Below are 26,761 nucleotides of genomic sequence, written 5' to 3' on the forward strand. Positions count from 1 at the left end.
GAAAGCATATGTGACTAAACAGACTCAGATGTATAGGTGAATCTGTTTGCATATGCACACAAACACATAGATAAATGTGTGTGCTGCATGTATATCCACATATAATACAAACCACATAGGGGGCACAGGTAAAGAGGTTTCTTAGATAAACTCAATTCCTGAGATTGCTTTAGTGGGTTAAAAGGCTGAAACAACTATTCAAGGAGAAAAACTTAATTGGCACAGCATAGTTTTACAAAGATAATGTCCTACAGCCTGCTTTGGTAAGTAGACCTTAAAAGTTTGTGAGTGGCCATCCAAGATACAAACTCATATGGAACAAAAGAGAATGAAACAAATCAGAGGTTCAAAAGAAATGATTTCATGGTACTATCAGCTCGAAGAACCAGAGATCTTCGTACCTGAGACTCAAAGAACTACACAGTGCCCAATACCAACTATTTCTTTCAGGACACAATACAAAGTCTTAGGTAGAATGAGAGAAAAATGAAGACTAAAACTCAAATTCCTAAAAAAAGAACAAACTTACTGACAGACTTGTGGAACCATTGCCATTACTGCCCCAAAATAATCTTTGAATTTGGAAATGAAGCCATTATAGCTAGGTCAACTTTCAGCTTAAGATTGGCTTAATAAAATAATCATTATCACCCATGAGTAATGTGCTCCCTTAAATAATTAACTATTTGAGACAAAAACGGTCAATATTTACCCAAAAGTAAGGAAGGCAAGGAAGGGAAGTAAAGTTAGATTAAAGGACACAGAACAAAAAAAAAGGATGAAAATGTTGACATGTTGCAAAAACTGTAACTAACAGGATACAAAAAAATCTCTATAAAACTTGTTACTGGGGAACCTAATTTGCTGTATAAACTTTTGCCTAAAATACAATAAAATGAATTTTTTAAAAAGTCAGATGTGTAGGAATTCAGGTTTAGCTGGCCTGCCAGCTGTCCAATTATCCTATTCTTTATCTATCTACTCTTTTCCTTTTCTATAGCATGATGAAACAAACTACCTTTTCTTAAACAACAACAAAAAAAGTCAGACGTGGTTGGTAGCTCTCAGGACTCTTGCCTGAAGATGAGTTCTTTCAATTGTGCCAGTTTGTCATTTTTTAATGCTTCTCGAATGGACTGGAAAAATGCAAAATAATGTTCAAAGTTGTGCATCATAAGCAGGACGCTGGCCAGCAGTTCATTGGTCATCAGCAGATGGTGGATGTATGCACGAGTGTGATTCTTACAGGAGTAGCAGCAGCAGCCTCTCACCAACGGGTCAAAGTCCTCCTGGTACCTGAAAAAGGAAATAGCCATGACATTTCATGAAGAGAAGGATCCACAACCTAGACTGTCTACTCACTGGTGCAGCAAGAGAAGATTAAACATTACTGGAAAATGTCAGTGCTGGCTTAAGATGGCAACATAGACAAAAGTGAACAAAGAGCTAAGACAGAAGAATCTTGAAAACATGCTGGACACTGAAGAACAAATACTGAGATGTCAATTAAATGAAATATCTGGGGTGGGCAAATGCATCAAGACTAACGTAGGTTAGAAGTGACTAGGATTTGGCACAAACGAATGGCTTGAGAAGTTGTCATACATTCATACAATGGAATACTAAGCAACATGCAGGAGCAATGATTTTGTAAATTACTACCTAACTTGGGAGGGACTGGAGAGCATTATGCTGAGTGAATTAACTCAGTCCCACAGGACAAATACTGTATAAAACCATTACTGTAGAATGAGTATGAGGATCTAAGGGGGAAGAGGGTGGAAGCAAAGGGGTGAGGATGGGGGGAGGGGAGGGTATTAATCATAGAGCTGCATGGTGGGTAGGATGAAGGAAGTAGGAAGGATCTTTTGTGAGAAACAATGTACTCAAACTTTGCAAATAAATCAGTATTTAAAAAAAAGTTACTAGGGGTTGGAAGGAGAATTCTTAAGGAGTATAAAGTTAGAGATGGAAGGATTATGTTTCTTTTTTTTTTAGGGTGTATGCCATCTTAGCCATCCACAATTCTCTGGTTTGTTAACTATAGTCCTTGTAGTTGTTCATGAGTCCCAATATAATAGAACCACTTCCATGATAAGATTTACTATGAGCAGTCAAGCAGCGGAAAGAAGGCTGTGACTGCATTAAATATATATGATGTCTGGCAAAGCTCTCTTACTTTTTTGCTCCACTGAGACCCTGCAACTGGATTGAACCAACAGTTCTTCAGTTCTTTGTATCTGAGCCAGTAGCCTGCCATCTTGCCTGCAAATACTGGATTCATCAGCCTACAAAGCCAGCAGCCTGCCATTATACCTGCTGATCTTGGGTATGGCTGAGAAGACTTTATCATGATATTTAACCCACAATTTGGGCCATGCCAGCCTCTCCTACTTCCTTGTGATAAATTTCTCTCTCTCCCTTTCCCTCTCTCTCCCGCCCGCCCGTGCGTACTCTCTCTCTCTCTCTATACATATATAAATATATAGATATACATATATATAAACTTTAGGGGTTTTAAAAATAAACCGTGATGGTGGCTATACACCACTATGAATGTAATAAATCTATTAAATTATATACTGCAAAATGGTTAAAATGGCACATTTTATGCAGTTATGGATTGTACCACAATAATAATAATGATGTTAACAAAGAATAGAGTAAGTCAAGGAGATTCAAAGTTTTGACATCTTCTTATTAAGAAATGCTGTCCTGAGTAAATAATACAGCATTTCTCACAACTAGAATTAGTATCAAAAGACCCATTACCTTGTATATGTGTATAGCTGTTTGTCATTTACCCCTTTCACATGCTGCTTTGTTTCGTTTCCACAAAAACAACTGAAGATAGGTATGCACATTGCCAATTCTAGATGAAGAAACACAGCTACTACGGAGGTCAAGAAGAAGGCTCTGAGGCTATAATGCTGGATCCAATCTCTGACTCTTCATTTCACTGGGGCGAGTCATTTAACCTCTCGCTGGGCCTGTGCTTTCTCATCTGTGAATCCAGGGTCGTAACAGTGCCTGCCTCAGGGTTCTTGTGAGGAATAAATGAGTCACTAAAAGACTTGATCACTGTGGTGCATATTAAGAACTCTAAATATGTCAACTTTTACTAGCATTCAACAAGGCTTAAGCGACTAGAAGTTACATAATCAAAATCACTGTCAGGGACTGAATCCCAAGTTTCCAAACTTTCAAATCTAGTGCTGATAACAAGCAATGCAACTTCAAATGAAATCTGCAATGTAAGGGGACTTTGGTAGAACCTTCTTAGCTAATCTTTATGATGTTAAATGTGTTTTCTGTTGCTGTGGTTAGATGCACTCAAGTCAGTTCCTACTCACAGCCATTTCATATATATAAGTAAAAAAAAATAAAAATAAACGCCAGCTAGTGCTCCTAAACTTTCTTGTCCACTGTTGCAGCCTCTGTACCAATTCCTTTCATTGAGGGTCTTCTTCCTCTTCACTGACCTCTCCTTTACTAAGCATGATGATGTCATTCTCAGGTGGCTGTGAGGTGATGTCTTGTCATCTCCACATCTGAAAGGCACTCTGGCTTATACATCTTCCAAAACAATGTGTTTAATATTAAATATTCTTCCCCAGGATCATAAAAAAGGGCATTCCTTCATCGTTGGTCCCACTTATTTACTGTTGTACACACAAGGAAATGGCTTGAGTATGGTGCACTTCTATCTCAAAGTGATACCTTTGTTTGTTAACACATTTAAGATTCACTTTACAGCAGATTTATTTGTCCAGTGCAGTAAGTTGTTGGACTTCATGGCGACTATTTCCACACATGAAATCCTGGCCAATGTCAGTCTCTTCTCTGTTATCACAATGTTGTCTACTGGTCCAGTTGAAAGGATGTCTTTTTGTTATGATGAGATATAATCCACACTGAAGGTTACAGTCTTTGATCTTTAGCAGTAAGGTCTTTAAATGATTTTTGCTTTCAGCAAGTAAGGTTGTGTGTCATCTGCATATTACAGCTGTTAGATGTTTTTGGTAAGTAGAAAAACAGAAAGCATCAACTATACTGACCTTTCCAGTGTTTCTTTCATTCTTTTTTAAATAATTTTTATGTATTTTGAGTGAAAGTTTACACATCATACCAGTTTTCCATGCAATCATTCAAAGACATTTTAATACATATTGCAGTTGTTTGTCTCTAACCCTAATGCCATGTTCTTCTTTCAGCCTAGTTTCTCAGAGTATTTGTTCAGCAAGTAGACTGCAGAGTGTGGTGATAGGATACAGTACTGACACACCCTTTCCCTGATTTTACACCATGCCATATTCCCTTGTTCTGTTCCAATGACTGCCTCTTGGTCTATGTGGTGGCAGCTGTCATGACCTCAGACCTGCATTTAAAAAGGTCTACAGACTTTTGGTAAGAACAGGATTTTCACATTAATTCAGAAGGTATCATGTCTATACTGTTATTACAGACATAAATAAGTGTGAATCTCTAAGGTATTTCATTTTATAAGAGAAAGAACCAAACAAGGAAAAAAATATACCAATCAAACATCCAACACTACACTGAAGGCATTAAATTCAGAGAAAACACTCCCTCATTGGTTTACAGAATATCATTATTTTTGGCCAAATACAAAGCTCAAGTTATCTTTGTTTATTCCTTGTAGAAGCACATATTTTGAGATATATAACTTGTATACAACTCAATATCAGCTGTGAAAACCAGGCCAGGTGTTGACTGTGGAACAGACTACCAACTACTCATAGCCAAGCTGAAGTTGAAGAAAATGAAATCAAATCCACAGGAACCAAAATTTGACCTTAAGTCTATTCCATTTGAACTTCAAAACCATCTTAGGAACAGATTTGAGGCCTTTAACACCAATGAGTGAAGACTAAATGAGCTGTGGGAGGATATAAAGAATATAGTCCATGAAGAATGCAAAAGATCAATACAAAGAGAGAAGAGGAAGAAAAGACCAAGATGGATGTCAGATGAGACTCTGAGTATTGCATTAGAGTGCCGAGAAGTCAAACAAAGATACCAAGAAATTAAAGAGCTGAACAAAAATTTCAAAGGGAAGCTTGGGATGACAAAGCAAGATATTACAATGAATGTGCAAAGAACTGGAGTCAGAAAATTAAAAGGGCCAAACTCGCTTAGCATTTCTTCAGCTGAAGGAATTGAAATATTCAAACCATGAGTGACAATACTTAGGATGCTTTAGGTAGAATGTGAAATGATCCAAGAAGCAATAAAAAAAGATGGAAGGAGTATACACAATTACAGTACAAGGAACTGGCAGACAGAGGAGAATTTCATGAAATAACGCATGAGCAAGAACCTGTGGTGGTGAAGCAGAAGTTCAAGTTGCTCTGAAAGAATTGGCAAAAAGCAAGGCTCCTGGAGTTGATGGCGTAACAACTAACATATTTCAACAAACAGATGCTGCCCTGGATGTGCTCACCAAGTTGTGCCAAGAAATCTGGAGGACAGCCAACTGGCCAACTTACTGGAAGAGATCTGTATTTGTTCCCATTCCAAAGAAAGGTGACCCGAAAGAGTATGGAAATTATCAAATATCATTAATACCACATGCAAGCAAGATTCTGCTGAAAACTATACAAAAACAACTGGAGCAACACGTCAACAGAGAACTGCCAGACATGCAGGCTGGGTTTAGAAGAGGCTGTGGTACTAGAGATATTATAGCTAATATTAGATGGATCTCGGCTGAAAGCAGGGCGTACCAGAGGAATGTCTATCTGTGTTTCACTGACTATGCAAAGGCTTTTGACTGGGTGGATCACAACAAACTGCGGCTGACTCTGAGAAGAATGGGAATCCCAGAACATCTAATTGTACTTATGCAAAATCTATACTTGAACCAAGAGGCAGTCGTCAGAACAGAGCAAGGAGACACTGCATGGTTCAAAATTGGGAAGGGCGTCTGCCAGGGATGTATTCTGTCCCCATACCTTTTTAATCTGTATGCAGAACAGATCATCTGGGACGCTGGGCTGTATGAGGAGTAATGTAGCATCAGGACTGAACGAAGATTCATCAACAACCTGCGTTATGCAGATGACACAAACCTGCTTGCTGAAACAGAGGAGGACCTGAAGAGCTTGCTGCAGAAGGTCAAGGACTAAAGCCATCAATATGGATTGAAGCTCAACATCAAGAAAACAAATATTCTCACCACTGGGCCAACTGGCAACATCATTATGGATGGTGAAGTGATTGAGACTGTTAACAGTTTTAGTTTGCTTGGTTCCAAAATCAACACTCTTGGTACTAGCAGCCAGGAAATCAAGAGATGAATTGCATTGGGAAAGTCAGTTGTCAGAGACCTCACCAGAGTCCTGAAGAAAAATGTCATTAGGCTGGAGACTAAGGTGCACCTTATCCAGGTCATAGTCTTTGCAATTGTGTGCTATACATCAGAGAGCTGGACAATGACTAGGGATGACAGAAAAAGAATCGATTCCTTTAAGCTGTGCTGCTGGAGAACAGTGTTGAATACACCATGGCCTGCTCGGAGAACAAACAGGTTTGTCAGAGGGTGAAACCAGGCTGCTCCTTGGAGGCAAGGATTCTGAAGTTTCATCTGACATACTTTGGGCATGCTGCAAGGAGGGAGCAGTCCTTGGAGAGGAACATCATGTTTGGGCGAGTAGAGGGACAAGAGAGGAAGACCCTTGGTGACATGGACAGATTCAGTGATCGGGGAAATGGGAGTAGGGTGTGTCAGAGACTGTGAGGGTGGCATAGGATAGAGCAGGGTTTAGGGCTCTTGTACATAGGGTTGCTGTGAGTCACAAGCAACTCAACGGCACATAACAACAATTCTGACTCCTAAGAACCTTGTAAGACATTATAAAATTGCTCTACAGGGTTGAAACTGCCAAACCCATGGCATCATCAGGACTCCTCATGTAAAGTATTCACATTCATTCATTGCTTTTGAGTCACAACCAACTCTCAGCTGACTCTCTAGTGGATTTTCAGAGCCTATAAATCACATAAACATTCTTCTAAGTGGTAGAGCACTGGTCTGTGCGTTGCTGTACAGAGGTAACTCGTGGTTGCTGTGATGCTGAAGACTGTGACAGTGATGTGCCAATCGTGGTAATGGGCACCCATGGTGGACAGTGTTGGCTGGAGCTTCCCGACTAAAACAAGCCTGGAAGCAGAAGCGGCATTCACTTCCGAAATGGCTTGCCTCTGGAAACTCTGTATGAACAGTGCTCAGGCTGTTCGTTCATAGGGTTGCTATGAGTCGTCTACGACTCGACGGCACCAAACAATATCATAAATCACATAGAGCAGATTTGTCCATCTTTTCAGAGAATCTAGTGGATTTTAACTGCATACCTTTGGGTTGAAAGTTCAACTTTTCACCCACTAGACGAATAGAACTCTGTTTTAATGTATTAGTATGTTACAAAGACTTCAAATATAATTAATTTGGTGTAATCATTCTGACAGTTTTTCTAAAGCATTATCTAGACTTTGACTTATTTCTGATAAAAACAAAACTACTTTGTAGAAAAGAAGTGTTTTTGAGAACTCTGAAATTTGAGAAGGCCCAGTATTTTACAAAATAATAATGTGATAAAAAAATAACTATAGGGTGAAGGTCTCTCTCAGGGAGAAGTGATAGGGAATGGCAAAGGGCACACTGACAAAGGAGATTAATCAGAACTGGCTTTGACAAGCACTGAGGCAATTGGGACAATTAAAACAGACATTCGGAGGGGGGGAGAAGAAGAACGAACTGGGGAGGAGGGTAGAGAAAACAGTGCAACAATGAATGAATGAGAACCCCAAATCTCTGTAAATGTTCATTAAAACTAATAAAATTTAATAATAATTAAAAAAAATAACTATACAAAATTTTAAAACAAACTGAAACAGGAATGTCAAATATCAAAATCCAAAGTTAAAAAAAATTTCTTACTTTTTTTCCTTTAGATTAATTTCAAACGATGTCATTTCTTGGATGCAATCAGTTGCTTTTGCTTTCTTTGCTTGGTCCTGATATTTTATTTCTTCTTGCATCCCATTCTGTTGTAACACTAAAGGACAAAACCAAGAAAAAGTCTTGAATGATGCTCAGATAAGGAGTACCACTGGTAGCATTTTATTTTAGCTATTATTTCATACTTTCTGACCCCATAATTCCATTCATGAGAGTTTATTCTAAGTAAATTACACAGAAAAAGCAAAGCAGTATTATGCAGAAAGATGGTCAGTGACCTGTTAGCTATATTATTAAAACAATTTAGAGATTAACAGTGTCTATGAAAATTATGGCTATAAACATGTAATATATAATCTTACTGTCAAGAACTAATTTTTATAGGTTAACATGTGTGCATGTGTGTGCATTAAAGAGAGGTAGAATCCATGTGTGTCAGTTAAGGTTAGTCCCACATTTCAACGAAATGCAGGTGAATACACTTGGCTTTGTAAGGAATCTATTTTGGACACAGGCAAAGTAGAAGACAATTTTAATTTATAGAAACTGTATAGAGACTTTGACCTTCCAGGGAACCCAGATTATCCAGAATTAAATAAGGACTTCAGATCTCTTGACACTAAGCTTTAAAAACCACCAGTCCTAGAACTGCAAGAGACATGTGCTATCACCAAAAGAGCTGCCAAGAGGCAATTAGGTTAAAGACATTTCTGGGAACAAGTGATAACCATCTCAGTGCAGCCCAAAAAGACAACAGGTATTCTGGGAAGGTCACAGGAAGGAGAGAAGTGATTTGAACCTTGAGCACAGCACTGTTATTATTTTGTTCCCAAAAATAGGCATGTTGATATGGAAAAACAAAATAAAGCGCTTTTTTTAAAAAAATTATTTTTTTGTGCATGTACCGTCAAATCATATCTGACAGGTACAGGAGGAAAATGTCTCTCCTTCTCCGGCAGAGCATCTGGTGGATTTGAACCGTGTACCTCTGGGATTGCAGTACAGTTTCTTGTCACTAGGCCACCAGAGCTCCCCTTCAAGTTCTTGATATTAACGAATTTGTCTCAGACATTCTGGAAAATGCCTGTCACTCAAGGGAATTGCTGTCTATCTTTGGTAAACTTATTCCTTTGGAGTTTTCACTTTGTATTTGGAGCACTGGTGGCCTAGTGTAAAGAAGCTGCACTCTAATTGCAAAGTCATGTGGTTCAAATCCATCAGCTGCTCCATGGGAGAAGGATGGACAATCTCTTCCTATGCAATTAACTGACTCTGAAAAACCACTAGAGGGTCAACTATGGGTCAGTACCGACTCCACAGTACACAGCAACAATGAGAAAAGACCTCACAGCCACACGTCCTTAGGCTGCTACTATTTAATATATAAAACTCTTCAAACTATTGAGTTTGCCTAATAATGAAAAATAAACCCCATATTTTCTCTAGCCTAAAGGGACTTACTGATTCTTTTTTTTTAATTTTTAAAAAATTTATTTTATTATCTTTGTGTGTGTACCGTCTAATCAGATCTGACTGGTACTGGAAGAGATTGAACCTCCTTCTCCAGCAGAGCATCTGGTGAATTCGAACCGCACACCTCTGGGATTGCAGTGCAGCTGCTCCCTGGGACTTATTTGTTCTTAAGAAGTCATTTTCAGTTTCTCTTTAGAACTTTGTATTTCATGGTACTAAATGACTAACAGTCTCCTCTGCCCTGATAAGAATAATTTAGTTTAATAAATATAGTTATGAAAATTTATAAAATGCTTTTAGTGTACTCATTCACATATATTATGGTCCAGTCTATACGGGATAGTCAAATTGATTTATTGTGTCAACTTCATTTATTTTATTTCCACAAGGATTCTGATCTACATTAATGAATGAGGGGTTTTACAAAGCTATGACATTCTCTCACATAAATTTTACTAACTTGTAGAAAATTAAAATAACATTTGAAGATGTTCCTAATCACCCTATTCACATTAAAGAGTCGTGTTGACAAAGACAGAGTTTTTAAAAAGCAGAAAAATGCAAAAGAAAGCACATCTCTATGGGCTGAGAGGAGCCCAGGCTCAGAAGATCCTTCCCAGCCCAAAAGCTTGTGCCTCAGTTCCTGCCCACTGGCAGTGTGTTAAATCTCAGACTGACTTCCTTGGTTTTTGAATGGCTAAATAAAGAGAAAGGATGTGCTTCAAAGGAACATTAGCTGAAGAAACAGCTTTTGTATCTCAGTGTGTATAAGTAAAACCAAAATAAATTATAACCTTAGGATCAGAGTGTAGTGAGGCTCTCTATTTTAATAGCACAGGGGTTTGCAATACACACACAAGAATTTGTAGAAAAAGTAATCAAACAGTTCAAAGGTTTTCTTTTTGTAGATTTTCATGTGTTCACCCCAAAGGTTATTTTTTCAAGCTAATAAGGGAGCTGTGGTGGCTTAGTGGTAGGGAGCTGCACTGCCAACCCAAAGATGCACAGTTCAAATTCATCAGCTGCTTCATGGGAGGATAGGCAGTCTCCTTCCATGCAATCCACTGCCTCTGAAAACCTTGTTGGTTTCAACTTGACAGTACACAACAACAGCAAGGAGACATTTCATTTTCTTTGTTCTGCTCACTACAAAATCATTTCCTAATATTGGCGATTTTCATATGCAGCATTAACTATCTTGTTTTGTGTGTCAACATGCTAAGGCATAGAGAGAGAAAACAAAGAAGTGGTTTCCAAAAGGCAAGATTTACAGTAATTATACATTCTGACTTGTGACTCGAGTGAAATATTAACAGAAAATAGGAGAACCTTATGGATAACAAAGGGGTACTTAACTTCAAAAGACCTACATGTTTCTTCAGGATTCAGCTGGTAATCAAAGCGAAAAGTCAAGGCACATCCCCGCTCTGTCACTTGATAAGGGAAAAAACTCTCAAATAGGTCCACTCCTCTTTCAATACACTTAAGAACCTCATCTGGTCTGCTAATACCACAGATGAGCCTGTAAAAAGAAAAAAGAAAGAAAAGAAAAAAACCACCAGTCATAAAAACAGTGGGATGAGGAGCATGGCAGAAATAAACCCAAGGCCTTTCCAATGAAGAGGGCACTGAAAGTGGTAATAATGAAAATACATGACACATGGTGAGCATGGCAGGAAGCAGACGGTCAGGGTGGCAGGAAACACATGGACTTCACAGGCATAAACTTGTACTTGAATCCTAGCTCTGCTGCTGATTTACTTGCAGTGTTACTTTGAGAAGGTTTCTGACCTCTCTCAACCTCTGTTTTTTCATTTTAAAACCAAGAATAATAATACATAGCCCACAAAGTGTCAAGACTAATGAGATAATGTTTGAAAGGGAACATGGCATAGTTTCTTGCACCAAAGAGAAGCTCAACAAAGGCTTCTTTTCTTTCCACCTCCATCCTTTCTGAGCAATCTCTGTAGTCTTAGACTGAACTTTATATCCTATATAAAAATTACATACATCAAAACAACTATGAGCTATCATCTCACCCCAGTAAAATTAGCAAAATTTAACAGAACAGCATTCACTGTTGGTGGCAGTGTAAAACAGTGCAACCACTGTGGAAAGCTGTATGGCGCTTTCTCCAAAAGTTGCAAACAGAAATACCATTTGACCCAAGCAATTCCACTACTGGGAATATACCCTAAAGTAACCATAACTGCCACCCAAGCAGATATATGCACACGCATGCTTACTGCAGCTTTGTTCATAATAGCAAGGAGTTGGAAACAACACAAGTGCCCGTCAACAAACGAACAGGCAGAGAAGTTCTGGTATACTCACACAATGGAATAATATGCTGCATTGAAAAATAAGGAACTTATGAAATAAAATGGGTGACCCTGGAGGATATTATGCTGAGTGAAATATATCAGTCACAAAAAAACAAATACTGCATAGTGCCACTGTTATAAAAGAGGACTGACATAGGGGTTATGGGGAGACTGAGAAAGATGGGATAAATTATGTAAACTGCATTGAAACAGATGAAGGAGCAAATGGTTTAAAAGGGATATATGTTTATGTATTATTGTCATGACAGGAGTCCAAAATGAAGATAGCAGAGTAGAATGGACTTGGGGGAAAGAATTGTGTAACAGTGCAAGAATTTTTCTTTTACTCTTCAAAAAGAAGAGTTGAACTGGGGGGAGGGGTGGGCAGGAAGAAAAGTGCAACAATGAATGAATGGAAATTCAAAGTCTCTGTAAACTTTAATTAAAATTAATAAAAAACAAAGCAAAAGAAAAAAGTGAGAAAATAAAATGCTTTCTTTTAAGCTACTTAATTATTTTTAAAAAAATACATACAAAATAGGTTTTTGAGAATACCAAGTTGTGTTCTTTATTTCCTTCAAGTAGTTTCCATGTTTTAACTATATTTTTCTTGGAATTTTAAAAACAACTTGTTCAAAAAAGACAGGTTTATCTACTTTATTCCTCATATGTTCATTTTATAAAGCAACTCATGCTTGCAGAATGCCAACTCTGGCCAGATGATCTAAAAATCTAGTTGGATTTATTTATATTTCCTTCATTAATAAACAGTCTGCACAGTGGAATGAGATGATGTTTTCAGAGGTAATGGATAAGGCATTCTCAAAGTGTTAATAATATCCAATTGGCTTTTGCCCCTAAAACAAAAGAGGAGATGCAAATGATCAGGGCTAGCTGGCTAGTGCTATTTTTTCTTTCTATATCAATAGCCTTTTTTTATGCCCTGGCAGAGAACAACTTACAGACTACTTGATTCTCAAAAGAAGTTCAAAAAGAAAAGGAAAAAAAAAGGCGTATGCAATATTAAAACAACCAGAACCCTTTAAATCTATGCCAGTTTTCCTGATGACAGTCTCCATCAAGTAATGCAATGTTTTAGAACTGCTTTCCAACTGAAGTTGGCATTTCTATACATGTATGTAAAGAGAAAAACAATCCCAGCTTTCAAATCCAGTAATAGACATCTGTGAGCACTTAACTGAGAGAAGTTCAGCAAATGACTAGAAATACTAGTGCTGAATTGTTATCTTGGCCAGAACAAAGTAAGCACAGGGCGGGGAGCAAAGCACATAAAAGTACTAGGTTAAAATTGGGACGGGCAAAAGGTGGCCAGAGAGATGGCAATGTTCAATATCTTGATTTAGTTGATATTTATATAAGAATATATATGTGTAAATATCCATGTGTACATTAAATGTATGCACTTTACTGTAAACAAAAATTCAATCTAAAAAAACATTTAAATTACATGCATTATGTATGATGTAACATCCCTAGAGGAGTCTAAATATGCACCCTTAGAATAAGAAATCTTTTTTTCTACAAGAAAAAAGGATGAGTATTTACAAAAATTGGGATAGAAGACATTAAATCATTTTCAGAAATTGAAAAACTGAGTAATTTCAAATAGACATATTAAAAATTGACATCAGCCAAAATGAGAAACCTTGAATTTGTAGCATTACAGTTCATCCAGCCTGTGGAGTCTACCTTTCAATATGACTTTTCTACCATAGCTTGATTTTGCCATGTAGATGGACGGAAATATGTGAATGGGGCATGTTAGCCTCTCCACAAGGGAACTGGCTATCTACCAACCCATAACGGAACCATCATCCATCATATCTCTGTGTTCAAGTCCCCATGATTTAATTCAGAGTTCCTTCCATACAACTTCACACTTAGCACCAGGCACTATGATATGATGAAAAAAAGAACAGTTATTTTCATTTTGTCAAGAGTAAGAGGAAACATTTAACATTTGCCATTACTCATGAGGGTCAAACAATACGACTTAAATGGCAGTTGTTCTCTGGTTTATATACTGAAATCAAGAGTAGGATGGTCTAGATGCCAACTCTCCTCAGAGTCTTCCAGTCAACTCAGCCCAGAAAGACCCTAATCAAAAGACGGGGAAACATGCCTAAGTATAGACTGCTTAACACAAAATCAGTCAGTCAGCAACCCTGCCTGGCTTCGCGTGGCTTGGCCTACATCTTAACTAAATACTGACCTTGGTTTGTCCTCTGGGAGTTCTGCAGTGACTGAAGACAGCAAGAGTAGTCCAGTGTCCAGGGTCATTGGATTCCCCTGAAAGCCATCCAGAAGGAAGCCACCTACAGGCCGCTTGGCTGTCTCTCGTGCTGACCTGAGCCTCTCCTCCATCACATCTCCACCTTCGATCACTCCAATAATAACACTTTTTCGAAGGACCTGAGGTAAAAAAGGACTGAGTATTTTTACCAATTTACAGTGCAAGAGAATTCTGTTTAAATGAACCTTAAATGGAAATCCAATGGATAAAAAAAGCTCCATGGAGGTGCTACAATTGAAGCACTAAGGAAGTTGCTTCACACTCTTCCCTTTCTTGAGAAACTCTGGAACTCAAAAGAAGACAAACTGAAAGCCACTGGAATTCTCAAAGAAAGAGGAAAAAGAGAGGCAATCAACACGTCATGTTCTAGCTTATATTAAACACAGGTAGTGATTATTATAGGAAAAGGACTATTCACACCAGCTTTAAACTTCCTCCAAGACTGCTAGTTAAGGGTAACTTTTGGAATTTGGAAATTAGTTGGCTGGGACAAATGCTTAATCTATCTGAAAAATAAAAAAATAAAGATCTCTACTACTCAACCTTCTCAGGAATAATTTGCAGGTGCACCTACGATCTAAGTATTAAAAAAAGTACAATTATGCAAGTATTAGAAAACTGTACTAAATATTTTCTTAATTTTAGGGAAAGGAAGACTTTTCTAAGCAAGCTAAAGATTATAGAAAAAGGAAGATTCATTTAGTATCAAAACTTCTCTTTACATTGTAACAGCAACAAGGCAAAAATCAACTTATTCTTGGGAGAAACAGAGCAATAGATATGAATGCACTATATGTATAGACATATATAGAAGTGCTAAACCTCATCAAGGGAACTCTGATGGCCTATTGGTAAGGAGTTTTGCTGCCAACATAAAGGTGGTTGTTGTTGTGGTTCCTTGCCGTTGAGTTGAGGATGACTCACAGTCACCCTATGAACAAAAGGCCTGAAGCCTTTCTACAACTATCGTTCTTTCTCCAAGTTCATAGAGTTTCCAGAGGAATATGGTTTAGGAAGCAGATGCCACTCTTGCTTCCAAACCTGTCTTAAACCTTGGAGCTCCACCAAACACTGTCCACCTTGAGCAGCCTTATGGCATTTGACCCCAGTGACACAAGGTTCAGCTTCACTGCAAACTCAGATTACCTGAGTGCAGCAAAATTAACTGAGGAGTGCTGTACAACTGAGAAGAATGTTCCTCCAAAATGAAGTAACAATAGCAATAGCAATAGACCCTCGGGCCCAACTCACATTTAAATACAAGTACCCTCATAGTTTCCAAAGGCACATGGTTTAGGAGGTGAATGCAATGTCCCCTTCTAAACAAGAATCAATCTGGGAGCTCCATCAAACACTACCCATGATGGGTAGCAAATTATGGTGTTTGACACACCTATGGCACAGCTGTTCATCATCACAGCAACTCCAAGTTACTTTAGTAGAGCAAACAGACAGACCATTGCTGTACCACTTAAAAGGCACATGGTTCAAATCTACCAGCTGCTCCACAGGAGAAAGATGGACAATCTCCTCTCATGCAGTTGACAGCTTCCGAAAACCCATTAAAGGGTCAGCTATGAGTTGTTTCAGACTTGACAGCACATAACTAGTTTTACCAGTGAGGAAATGCAAATTAAAACAATGAGATTTCATTTCACCAACCACATTGGCAAAAATGTTCAAAAGATAGCAACACAGCAGATGTTAAGTGTTAGGGAAAGTAGTACTTGTGTACCCAGTGCACCAGAGAGTGAAAATCAGTTCAGTTTCTTGAGAGGTCTCAAAGGCAGTATTTATCAAAATAGGTTTTTCTCTGTATATCCTAAAACTCTATTTCTACGAATCTATCTTATACATAGACTCATACATATTAAAACAGTACAAAAGACAGTTAAGTGGCACCAAGCATATTTACAAAGATGTTTATGCTCAGTAACAAAAATACTGGGGAAAACCCCAAATGTCAATCAACTGAGCAACAGCTTAAATAAATGACTGTATGTATATTTATAGTGGCTTCTGACTCATACCAAACCTTCATTGGGTTTTTGAGGTTGTCAATCATTATAGGATTCCCAGCTGGTGGGATTACAACCTAACATGTTACACTCTATACCACCAAAGCTCATTTTTTTTTAATTATACTTAAACAAATGTTCTACATGGTTTTCACCAAGGACTCGCCAACATGGGCCGCGTTCACACCAAAACCATAAAGAAGGCCCGGGTCATCATTGAGAAATACTACATGCGCCTGGGTAATGACTTCCACACGAACAAGCGCCGTGTGTTGAAGAGGTCACCATTATTCCCAGCAAGAAACTCCAGAACAAGATAGCAGGCTATGTCACACATCTGATGAAGTAGATTCAGAGAGGGCCTGTGAGAAGCATCTCCAAGCTGCAGGAGGAGGAGAGAGAAAGGAGAGATAATTACGTACCAGAGGTTTCATCCCTGGATCAGGAGATCATTGAAGTAGATCCTGATACTAAGGAAATGCTGAAACTCTTGGACTTTGGCAGTCTGTACAACCTGCAGGTCACTCAGCCCACCCTTGGGATGAATTTCAAAACTCCACATGGAGCTGTCTGAGTCTGTCTGCTGTGCTGTAATATTTTCAATAAACTTGGGCACACCAGCCTTGCCTATGTTAAAAAAAAAAAGCAAGCTCTACATGGACCAAAAAAGTAGTTGTTTGAACAGAACAAGGGAATACGTCATGGTTTGAAATCTGGAAAGGAACGTGTCAGTGTTCTATCTTTTCTCCACCCTATTCAATCAGTATGCTACTCAATATTTATGCAGATCTAATACTCTGAGTTGATTATATGAAAAAAGGATATAGCATCAAGACTGGAGGAAGACTCACTAACAACATGAGATATACAGATGACACAACTCTGCTTGCTGAAATGAAGGGGACTTGAAGCACTTACTGATTAAGCTCTAATACTATAAGCTTCAGTACGGATTATAGTTCAACATCAAGAAAACAAAATTCTTTGTAACTAGACAAAGAGTTATATAGTGATAAATGGAGAAAGACAGAAGCCGTCAAGAGTTTAATGGATCCACAATCACTAGCAGTAAGAAATTAAATACTGCATTGGGCAAAGACCTTTTTAAAGAGCAAGCATGTCACTTTAAAGATTACAGTACATTTGAATAAATTTTCAAAAGTTTTATACGCATATGTTGTTGTAATGTGCTGTCGAGTTGCCTGCAACTCATAGTGACCCTATGTACAACAGCCCTAAACTCTGCTCTATCCTGTGCCAATCTCACCATCTCTGCCACATTACCCAGTCACTGAATCAATCCATCTCATCGAGGGTCTTTCTCTCTTCCACTGTCCCTCCACCCTTCCAAGCATGACGTTCTTCTCCAAGGACTGGTCCTTCCTTGCAACATGCCCAAAGTATGTCAGACGAAGTTTGCGAATCCTTGCCTCCAAGGAGCATTCCAGCTTCACCTTCTCCAGGACAAACCTGTTCGTTCTCTTAGCAGTCCATAGTATATTCAATACTCTTCTCCAATACCACAACTCAAAGCATCAATTCTCCTTCTATCATCCCTAGTCATTGTTCAGCTCTTTCATATGCATACAGAAGTTTAAAACTGAATAAGGAAGAGTAAAGAAGAGTTGGTGCTTTTGAGTTGGTAGTGTTGGCAAAGAATACTGAATACATCCTGGACTGCCAAAAGAACAAACAAATTCAACTTGGAAGAACGGCAACTGAGATGCTCCTCAGAGGCAACGATGATTAGATTTCCTCTCACATATTTTGGTCATATTGTCAGGAAGAACCAGTCCCTGAAATAAGACACTGTACTTGGAAGAGTGAAAGGTGAACAAAGGAGAAGACCTCAGTGAGACAGGCTGATGCAGTGACAATAAAGATTTCAAGCACAGCTGAGATTGTGAGGATGGTATAGGATTGGGCAAATTTGCATCTCCCTGTCTTAAGGCCACTATGAGTTAGAATTGACTCAAAGGCTCCTAACAGTTTATAATACAGCTTCTTATGCAGTTGCCTTTTTTAGAAAATGTGATGGATATAGTACGTGTTTTGACAGGAAAGTGTTTCAAGATAACAATCAATGAAAAATAAGCAAATTGCCAAATATAAGATCACATTTGCATAATAAACACTATATTTAAGCATGTGTGTATATGAATTATGTGTATATAACTGTAAAAACTTGGGTTTGCAAGGAAATACACAAATCTCTATGACAGAACTGTGTGTGAGCATTCTCACTGCCATTCAGTCAACTAACACATAGCTGAACATCATCCAGAGGGTTTTCCAACGCTATAAATGGTATGGAAATGTATTGTCCATCTTTCTCCCTCAGAGCAGCTGGTTGATTTGAACCACCCACCTTTGGGTTGGCAGAGCAACTTCTTACCTATTAGACATTCAGAATGATGGAAAGAGAGATTGAAGTACTGTGATAAGGGAATTTCAATACTTAGTTTAAGCAAAAGGGGCACAATCAGAGAGCATATTCTATAAAGACAACTTTGACTGCTGTGCGGAGAATGGGTTAAGCCTAAGTATGGCTAAAGGGTGAAACAGGAAATGCCATTAATAATCCAAGAAAGACCAAAAAGACCTGAAATAAGGCAGCGGCAGTGGAATGAAAAGATAGAGAACATGATTTGACAGTTTTAGGAGGTTCAAATCTACCAATTTCTCTGTGAAAGAAGGACGGATACTCTCCTGTGAAATTTACTGCCTCTGAAAACCCACTGGAGGTTCAGCTCTGGGTTGGATCTGACTTGACAGCACACAACAGGAGGTAAAATCAACACAACCTGACTGATTAAGTCCGTGGAGTTAAGAGCAAAGAGAGTGGAGGTGATCATATAAAGAGCAATCTTACTACACTATCACAGAATGGGCCTGAAATGATTAGCATGTATGGAACTAATGAGAATGGCCAAGGCAGAAATGGCAGAGGCTTGCCACAGATGCTGCCACTGCCACCACTGCCATGGCAGACATGGCTACAGACGACTCTACCCCGCTATATGCAGCAAGAGCTCCAAGCACCTTCAGATTAAGTCCTTGACACTCCTAACCTGGCAATGTACAGAGTGAAAAGAAAAGCAAGTCAGGGACAGAACACTGGTAACTTCAATATTAATTGTTGTTGTTGCTGTGTACCGTTGAGTTGGAACCGACCCATTGTTGACCCTCCAGCGGGTTTTCAGAGGCAGTTAACGGCATGGAAGGAGACTGCCTAGCCTTTTCCCACAGAGCAGCTGGTGGCCTCGAACCACGTGCCTTCAGGATTGCAGTGCAGATTCTTGTCACTAGGCCACCAGCACTCCTTTCAATATTAATAAACATATCTGCATATATTTTTCCCCTTTTTCTTATATTCTCTTCCTGGTCTTATTCAACGAATCATTTTCTTTTTTATGTCTATTAAGAATAATATTATATCTAATTTATAATAAAATATTTATATGTCATATTGTAATTATTAATATGTCTAATAGTAGTCCTTCATCCAAGTTCGTCTCATTCTAGAAACTCTGTTGAAACCTGTTCAATATCAGAGAACATATAACAGAACCACTACTGCTTTTAGGGTAGATCCTAGAGAATAATAATACTTATGGTAAGGGATAGGGATGTTTGTGGAACAACAGACACTAAAAGAAATGAAGAGCAAAGAAGAAAGAACAGAAAAATGTGGTGTGGCAGGATGCACAGAGAACAGTCTGAAAAAGAACAGAGCGCTCAGCAGTGTGGTCATACCTCTGACTTCTCCTGCAGCTGGAGGCAATGATCCAGAAACAGAAGTGATCTGTCAACAGACTTTCTGGCTCTTTTTGTGGAAGATGCTTCTGCATAAGATGCTTCTCCATCTGAGAGACACTGGAACCAGTCTGGCTGAAGCGCCTCCTGAACTTCCATGAATTTGGAAGCAGTCATTTCCACACGTCCTCCAACGCCCCACACTGACACTGACTGCCGGGGAGCAAAATGATCAGGAATTAGCAATAGTAAATTACAAATTTAAAAATAAATAAATAAAGCAATATTTAATCCTTCTTTACAACTGGAGAGATTATTACAATGCAATATACTAGGTATGTGAGTAATAAAGTTTCATATATTCTATTCCAAATGCTCTAAGTACCTTATAGCTCATAGAAAATTCTCCAATGACCAAATAAACCAAATTCCCTATTGCACTCAAGAATGTTACACTAATTCTTTTCTTTGATCACACTGTTCCTTTTCTGTGAAATGCCTCTGCCCACTTTGACTAACAAAATATCACACATTCTTCAAAACACAGTTCTAATAGCTATTTCAATGTATTCCCAAAACCATTTTGGACATTACTGATCACTCTCTCCTCTAAGCTCCTAAAGGAATTTGTACTTACTTCTTTCATTTACCAAACCACTCTTCATTTGTTAGACTAGAATATCTCAATTCATGTTTGTGTCCCAAAGCAAAGGCTATAGCTTCACACATTATTAATCTTTAATAAATGTTTATTAGAATGAGTTACAGAAACATATGCAAAGGCATAACTCTCATAATTTATGAGAATCTCTGTATATAATGTTACTTTGATGCCCCCAAACATCCTTTTTCAACAGGAGAACATAATAAAGACCCAGATCCTAAAGCTTAAATGTTGGTTTAATGAATCCTCACTCCCTTACAAATGGATGCGATAAACAGAGATTAAAGTACTGTCTTTAGAATTCAAATTATTAAATAGAAAGGAGTAAATTTAAACAATCACCGCAGGTAAGAAAACAGATGTCATACTGTTCACATCAATAACACAAGTGCCAGGAAAGCTAATGTGCACACACTGCAGTTCTAACTTAGGGACTGTGGCAATAAGGAAAACTTAATGAAACCCTTTTGATACTGTTTATTATCAGCCAAAAATCTCTGGCTATAGATCCAGTTTCGTGGTTTGGATTTTTTTTTAAAAAAATTCCATCCTAAAGCTAGCAATATTACACTGAGTTTCTACTATATATAGTTATACATGTGATAGCACACACATCAGCAACTTCCACTGATTTTCCTGAGCCTTTAAATCTGCAAATAAAGCATGACTTCAAAGACTATTGTTTTTCTTCCATCACAGCAATTTCTTTTTTGAGCATGTACTTGACCCTTTTCCCCCTTTAAAAGTTTTTGTCACAAGGAAAAAGTTGAGAGTACATTTCTTAGTTTAACCACATCAACAGGCAACCCTACTCTAACTCCTATAAACCACATTCTATCCCTCCATATTTACAGAGATAAAGAAAAAGGCAGTAGGGAGTCAGACACAGGCTAGGCTCCCTTTAGTAGGCTCCTAGCATCTAAGGGACACAATAGGCTGCAAAGCTGCAGCCTTAAAGGTCATTCTGAGAACACACCTTGTTTGTTACATAACCAGCTGGACAAGGGTTGACTGGATCATGGAGGGAGCAGTACAAGAGTGACTCTGGCATACCTGTTTAAACATAAAGAGAACTCTGAGAGTTTACATCAACAATTATACCGTGCTGCAACTTTAGCATCCGCATGAGTGCTGATGGATAAAGAAAATCTAAAACACTGGCATCTGGTCTTAGAATTACAGAAGGCCTATCAACATAAGTCAAAATATTACTTCAAAATCTGCTATCTAGAAGAAGAGGGGGCTCTAGTGGTTTAGTGTAAGCAGTTGCGCTGCCAGCCCAAAGACACAAAAGTTCCAATCTACCAACTGCTCCTCGGGAGAAAGAGGGGCAATCTCCTCCTGTGAGATTTATTCTCTCTGAAAAATGCACTGGAGGGTCAGCCATGAGTTGGTTCTGAGTCGATAGTATGTAACATCTAAAATAAGAATTAAGTGGAAGAGAAAGATAATACACAATGAGGGATTCACCAGACATTGTATTTAACGAATTACATTAATCAACTGTAACTGTTAATAAAATGTGCATGAGTGGTTGAACAATAAACCAATTATGATTTGTAAACTTTCACTCAAACTTTAAAAAAAAAACAAAGACTTAAATTTACAAGTTCTTATCAAATGACACAATGGGTTGCTAAAAAAGAAAGTTAAACCTTTAAGTATGAATTATAGTGGAAGTGTTAAACAGCATTTGACCACATCCCATAGTTACATGCTCTTGAAGAAGATACATTACCGAGTATTCTCACTCTGGAGTCCCTGAGTAAATAGTTAACACACTCAGCTGCTAACCAAGAGCAGAAGTTTTGAGTTTACTTAGAGGTACCCTGGAAGAAAGGCCTGGTGATCTATTTTTGAAAAATCATCTGCTGAAAACCTTATGGGGCATAATTATACTCTGATACACAAAGAATCACCATGAGTGAGAATACACAAAAATACTGGTTGACTGCAGATATCGCTGCACTGGATGTGCTCACCAAATTGTGCCAAAAAATCTGGAGGACAACCACCTGGACAACTGACTGGAAGAGATCTGTACTTGCTCCCATTCCAAAGAAAGGTGATCTGACAGAGTGTGGAAATTATCAAACAATATCACATGCAAAAAAGATTTTGCTGAAGATTATCCAAAACAACTGGAACAGCACATCAATAGAGAACTGCCTGAGGTGCAGGCTGGATTTAGAAGAGGTTGTGTCACTAGGAATATTATAGCTAATGTCAGATGGATATTGGCTGAGAGAGTACCAAGAGTACCAGAGAAAGGTCTATCTATGCAAAGGCATTTGACTGTGTGGATCACAACAAACTGTGGCTGACTCTGAGAAGAGGCAGAATCCCTGAACACTTGATTGTGCTTATGTGAAATCTATACTTGGACCAGGAGACAGACATCAGAACAGAGCAAGGAAACATTGCATGGTTCAAAATTGTGAAGGGTGTGTCCTATCTCCCTATCTTTTCACTCTATGTGCAGAACAGGTTATCCTGGAGGTTAGGCTCTATGAGGAAAAATGTGGCATCAGGATTGGAGGTAGACTCATCAACAATCTGCACTATGCAGATGACACAACCCTGCTTGTTGAAACTGAGGAGGACCTGAAGTGCTTAATGCAGAAGGTCAAGGACTGCAGCATTCAATATGGATCGAAGCTCAACATCAAGAAAACAAAGATTTTTACCACTGGGCCAACTGGCAGCATCATAATGGATGGTGAAGAGACTGAGATTGTTGAGAGCTTGAATTTGCTTGGCTCTATATTCAACACTCTTGGTACCAGCAGTCAGGAAATTAAAAGACAAACTGCATTGAAAAAGTCTGTTGTTAGAGACCTCTCCAAAGTACTGAAGAGCAACGATGTCAGTCTGAAGACTAAGGTGTGCCCGATACAGGCCATGGTCTTTGCAATTACTTGTTATGCATCAGAGAGCTGGATAATGACTAGGGATGATAGAAGGAGAGTTGATGCCTTTGAACTGTGGTGCTGGAGAAGAGTATTGAATATATACCATGGACTGCCAGGAGAACAGGTTCATCCTAGAGAGACTGAGACCAAGGCTGCTCCTTGGAAGCAAGGATTCTGAAGCTTCATCTGACATACTTTAGATATGTTGCAAAGTGGGATCAGTCCTTAGAGAGGCACATCATGCTTAGGAGGGTTGAAGGACAGCGCAGGAGAGGAAGACCCTCAATGAGATGGATTGTTTAGTCACTAGGCAAATGGGGAAAGGTGTGTCAGAGACAATAGGGTTGGCAAGGGATGGAGCAGGGTTTAGGGCTGTTGTATACAGGATCGCTATGAGTCGCAGGTGACTCAACAGCACATAACAACAACAAAGGTGTCATTTCTGGAAGAAACAGTGCAGAAGGAGAAGAGATGAGGGAGGGGGAAGAGAAGAGACAGGGAAATGGCAGAGGGAAACAATGCTGAGGTTAAGGACCAGCAAGGGCAATGTAATCAGGTACTTACACGTGGTAGGTTCACTCTAAGTATCAACTTTCTTAGTTACTTAATTAGCTACTGAAAAGATGACATGAAAGCCAAAAGATAACTGTATCTATAATAAAGTCAATCTGGGAAATGGAATTAAAGTTATTAAATTATGCATATCAAAAATAGTTAATTTGGCAAGTGCTATATACATATGTTGTTGCTGTTGATTGCCTTCAAGTCAAGCACAATTCTTAGAGACCCTATGACCAAAAGGCCTTAAGCCCATGTCACATATGGGATCCTAGGGGCAGAAGTTTAGAACCCATAAAATATACTGCTGTTGAATTGAGTCTCATTCCTCGATCTCTCGCTATAAGACCAAGCATACTCCCCCTTGGCTTTTCAAGGCTGTGATCTTCATGGAAGCCTTCTCTCAAGGCTACGATTGTTATAGAAGCAATTTGCCACAACTTTCTTCTAAAAATGGTCTCCTAAGAATCCCTATTGCCACTGCACTGTCTCTTCTGCACATGTTCTCCAGAGCAGTTTTCTCTGAGCTTCCATTATACATGTTATTAGATGGTATGGAGCCTTTATCAACCGAGAGCAGCCCATGTGGCAAGGCAATACTATCCCAATAGAGTTTTCTAGGCTGTCATCTATTCATAGGAACACATCATCGAGTCTTCCTTCCATGGAGCTGCTCGGTGGGTCTGAACTGCAAACTTCTGGTTTGGCAGCAGAGTGCTTAATGGTTGAACTATCAAAGGTCCTTGATAAATGTTAAGTACACATTCTTGCCTTATGGGCAACAGAATGAAATGACGCCCAGTCATGCACCATCCTCACAATCATCATTTTGTTTGAGTCCATTGTTGAACTACTCTGCCAATTCATCTTATTAAGTCTTCCTTTTTGTTGCTGACCCTCTAAGCACATCCTTCTCCAGGGATTGGCCATTATCATTTCCACAGAAAATCAGGCCGTACTTCTTCCAGGATAGATTTATCTGTTTTTCTGGTAGTGTATGGTGTTGCTGCATACCACTGAGTCAGAATCAACCCATAGCTAACCAGCATGTTTTCCGAGGCAGTAAAATCCCATCATTCTCCTACAGAGCAGCTGGCATCTTTGGGACTGCAGCTCAGCTTCTTACCACTAGGTCAACCAGAGATTTCTGGTAGTACATAGTATACTCAATTTCCTCTGCCAGCACTATAATGCAAAAACATATAAAAATGTACATATCCTTAAAACAATGAGTAACATTATCCCCCTCTACTAGACTCAACTACTCATTTTTATCTCATCTAGGCCAGAAGAGCAAGAACTGTTTATTAGTTCACCTTGAAAATACCAATATTTAGCTTTCATATGCCCAATATATTCACATATCACAAGGCACACAAAAGTAAACACTTTTACCTATAAATTTTCCAATGCCTTCCTTATATTCTGTCAAAACGTCATGATATTCTGCTCTGTAAGAAAAATACATAACAAAATAATGAGTCAATGTGTAGATAGTTTATACAATTAAAATTATTTCCTTACCCAAATAAGCTATGTGGAAAATGTAGCCCTGAAATAAGAAAATGCACCAATATTCAAGTTTCAACTAAACAGACCAAGTTCATCAAGCAGAGTACAGGTTTTCAATTTGCAAGTGGTTCTTTGAGAAGAGAAATAATCAAAGATTAACTTGCTTCAGAATACCTGAATTTTCTTCCTCCTTTTAATATATTTATTATTTGATCACATAGCAGTTTCTTCAAATATATATATATATATATATACTATAAAAAATGATACCATACTTAGTTTTATTACGTATAAAATAAAATTACCAAGTAAACTTGCAGCAGGCAGAAAAAACTTTGGGGCAGGTAAACAAAGATAGCCGCAGGTTCCAAGTTTAGCTCTTATGGAGTATGTTCTATGTCACCCCTGGGAAGGGTAGCAATAAGGTCTGGGAGCTTAGGCTTAAGGAAAATGAAAACAGTATTAACATACGCCCAGCCTCCACCTTCCAGAGAAGAGCCAGCTGATACATATCTAATAGCTCCATTCTGATTTCACTCTACAAATATATACAATTTATACATATAAGCAAAAGAAATGTTTGATGTGTCTTTTTAAGGTAATGCAGCTGCTGCCAGAGGGAGCTCTCAAATGATCAAGTCTGACACTTACAGTGAGGACAGTGTAAGCTGAGCCATGGTGGGGACCCCGTGGATGTTATGCAGCGTGTGATGGGTCAGGTGTGGGGCAGACCCAGTCTTGGTATAGAGAAGGCAGCCTGGAATGTCCATGGTGTGGTCACCAGTTTTACCCAGGTTTTTTATTTTCCCAAGGCGGCAGCCATTAACGACTTTGATAAGGTTCAACTTCATCCTAATGGATTGTTCTAGGCCCTGAAAAGAAAAGGGCATTAATTTAGCAAGTGTGCCACAACAACTAAAAGCTAACCATTTTGCAAAGAAAGTAATCTAGTTTTCACAAGTCAAGGCTAGTATGTTTAAGACTACTTTGAGTGTATGGGTTTATTTATTTATTTTTATGTGCTTCTTTGTTCTTTAAGTTATAAAGAATAAATAGGGAACCACCTTCTCCAACATCTCAGAGCAAGATGATGGTATCAACCAAATTTAAATTCTGTCACAGAATTTCTATCTGAACTAAAAGAAACCAATCAAGTTGAAGGGCAAGAAGTAGAATGACTATATATGGAAAAAGCCACGAAAGAAGTGAACTTCAGAATCATTCTCTCAGTGAAACTCTCTATCAAGTA

The 26,761-nt window shown here is 38.6% G+C and overlaps 1 protein-coding gene across 2 annotated transcripts; it reads right to left on the bottom strand.

Annotated features, from left to right (window-relative positions):
- Positions 1-1,039: 1,039 nt before the first annotated feature.
- QTRTD1 (queuine tRNA-ribosyltransferase domain containing 1) lies at positions 1,040-26,403 on the bottom strand. 2 transcript variants are annotated; one of them, XM_006884274.1, is made up of 8 exons: positions 26,164-26,384; positions 25,396-25,451; positions 21,507-21,583; positions 19,867-20,079; positions 14,012-14,211; positions 10,825-10,976; positions 7,961-8,078; positions 1,051-1,296 (listed from the first exon to the last, which is right to left on the bottom strand). In XM_006884274.1, exons 1-8 carry the CDS (start codon positions 26,361-26,363, stop codon positions 1,065-1,067), a joined length of 1,248 nt encoding a protein of 415 aa, XP_006884336.1. In that variant the 5' UTR covers positions 26,364-26,384; the 3' UTR covers positions 1,051-1,064. The 2 variants fall into 2 exon arrangements, with proteins under 2 accessions (XP_006884335.1, XP_006884336.1); XM_006884273.1 differs by lacking the exon at positions 21,507-21,583 and having other exon boundaries at positions 1,040-1,296; positions 26,343-26,403.
- Between the last annotated feature and the right edge of the window lie 358 nt (positions 26,404-26,761).

The sequence above is a fragment of the Elephantulus edwardii genome, unplaced genomic scaffold (assembly GCF_000299155.1).
Source record: "Elephantulus edwardii isolate Elephantulus edwardi_28Jun2011 unplaced genomic scaffold, EleEdw1.0 scaffold00032, whole genome shotgun sequence".
Lineage (NCBI taxonomy): Eukaryota > Metazoa > Chordata > Mammalia > Macroscelidea > Macroscelididae > Elephantulus > Elephantulus edwardii.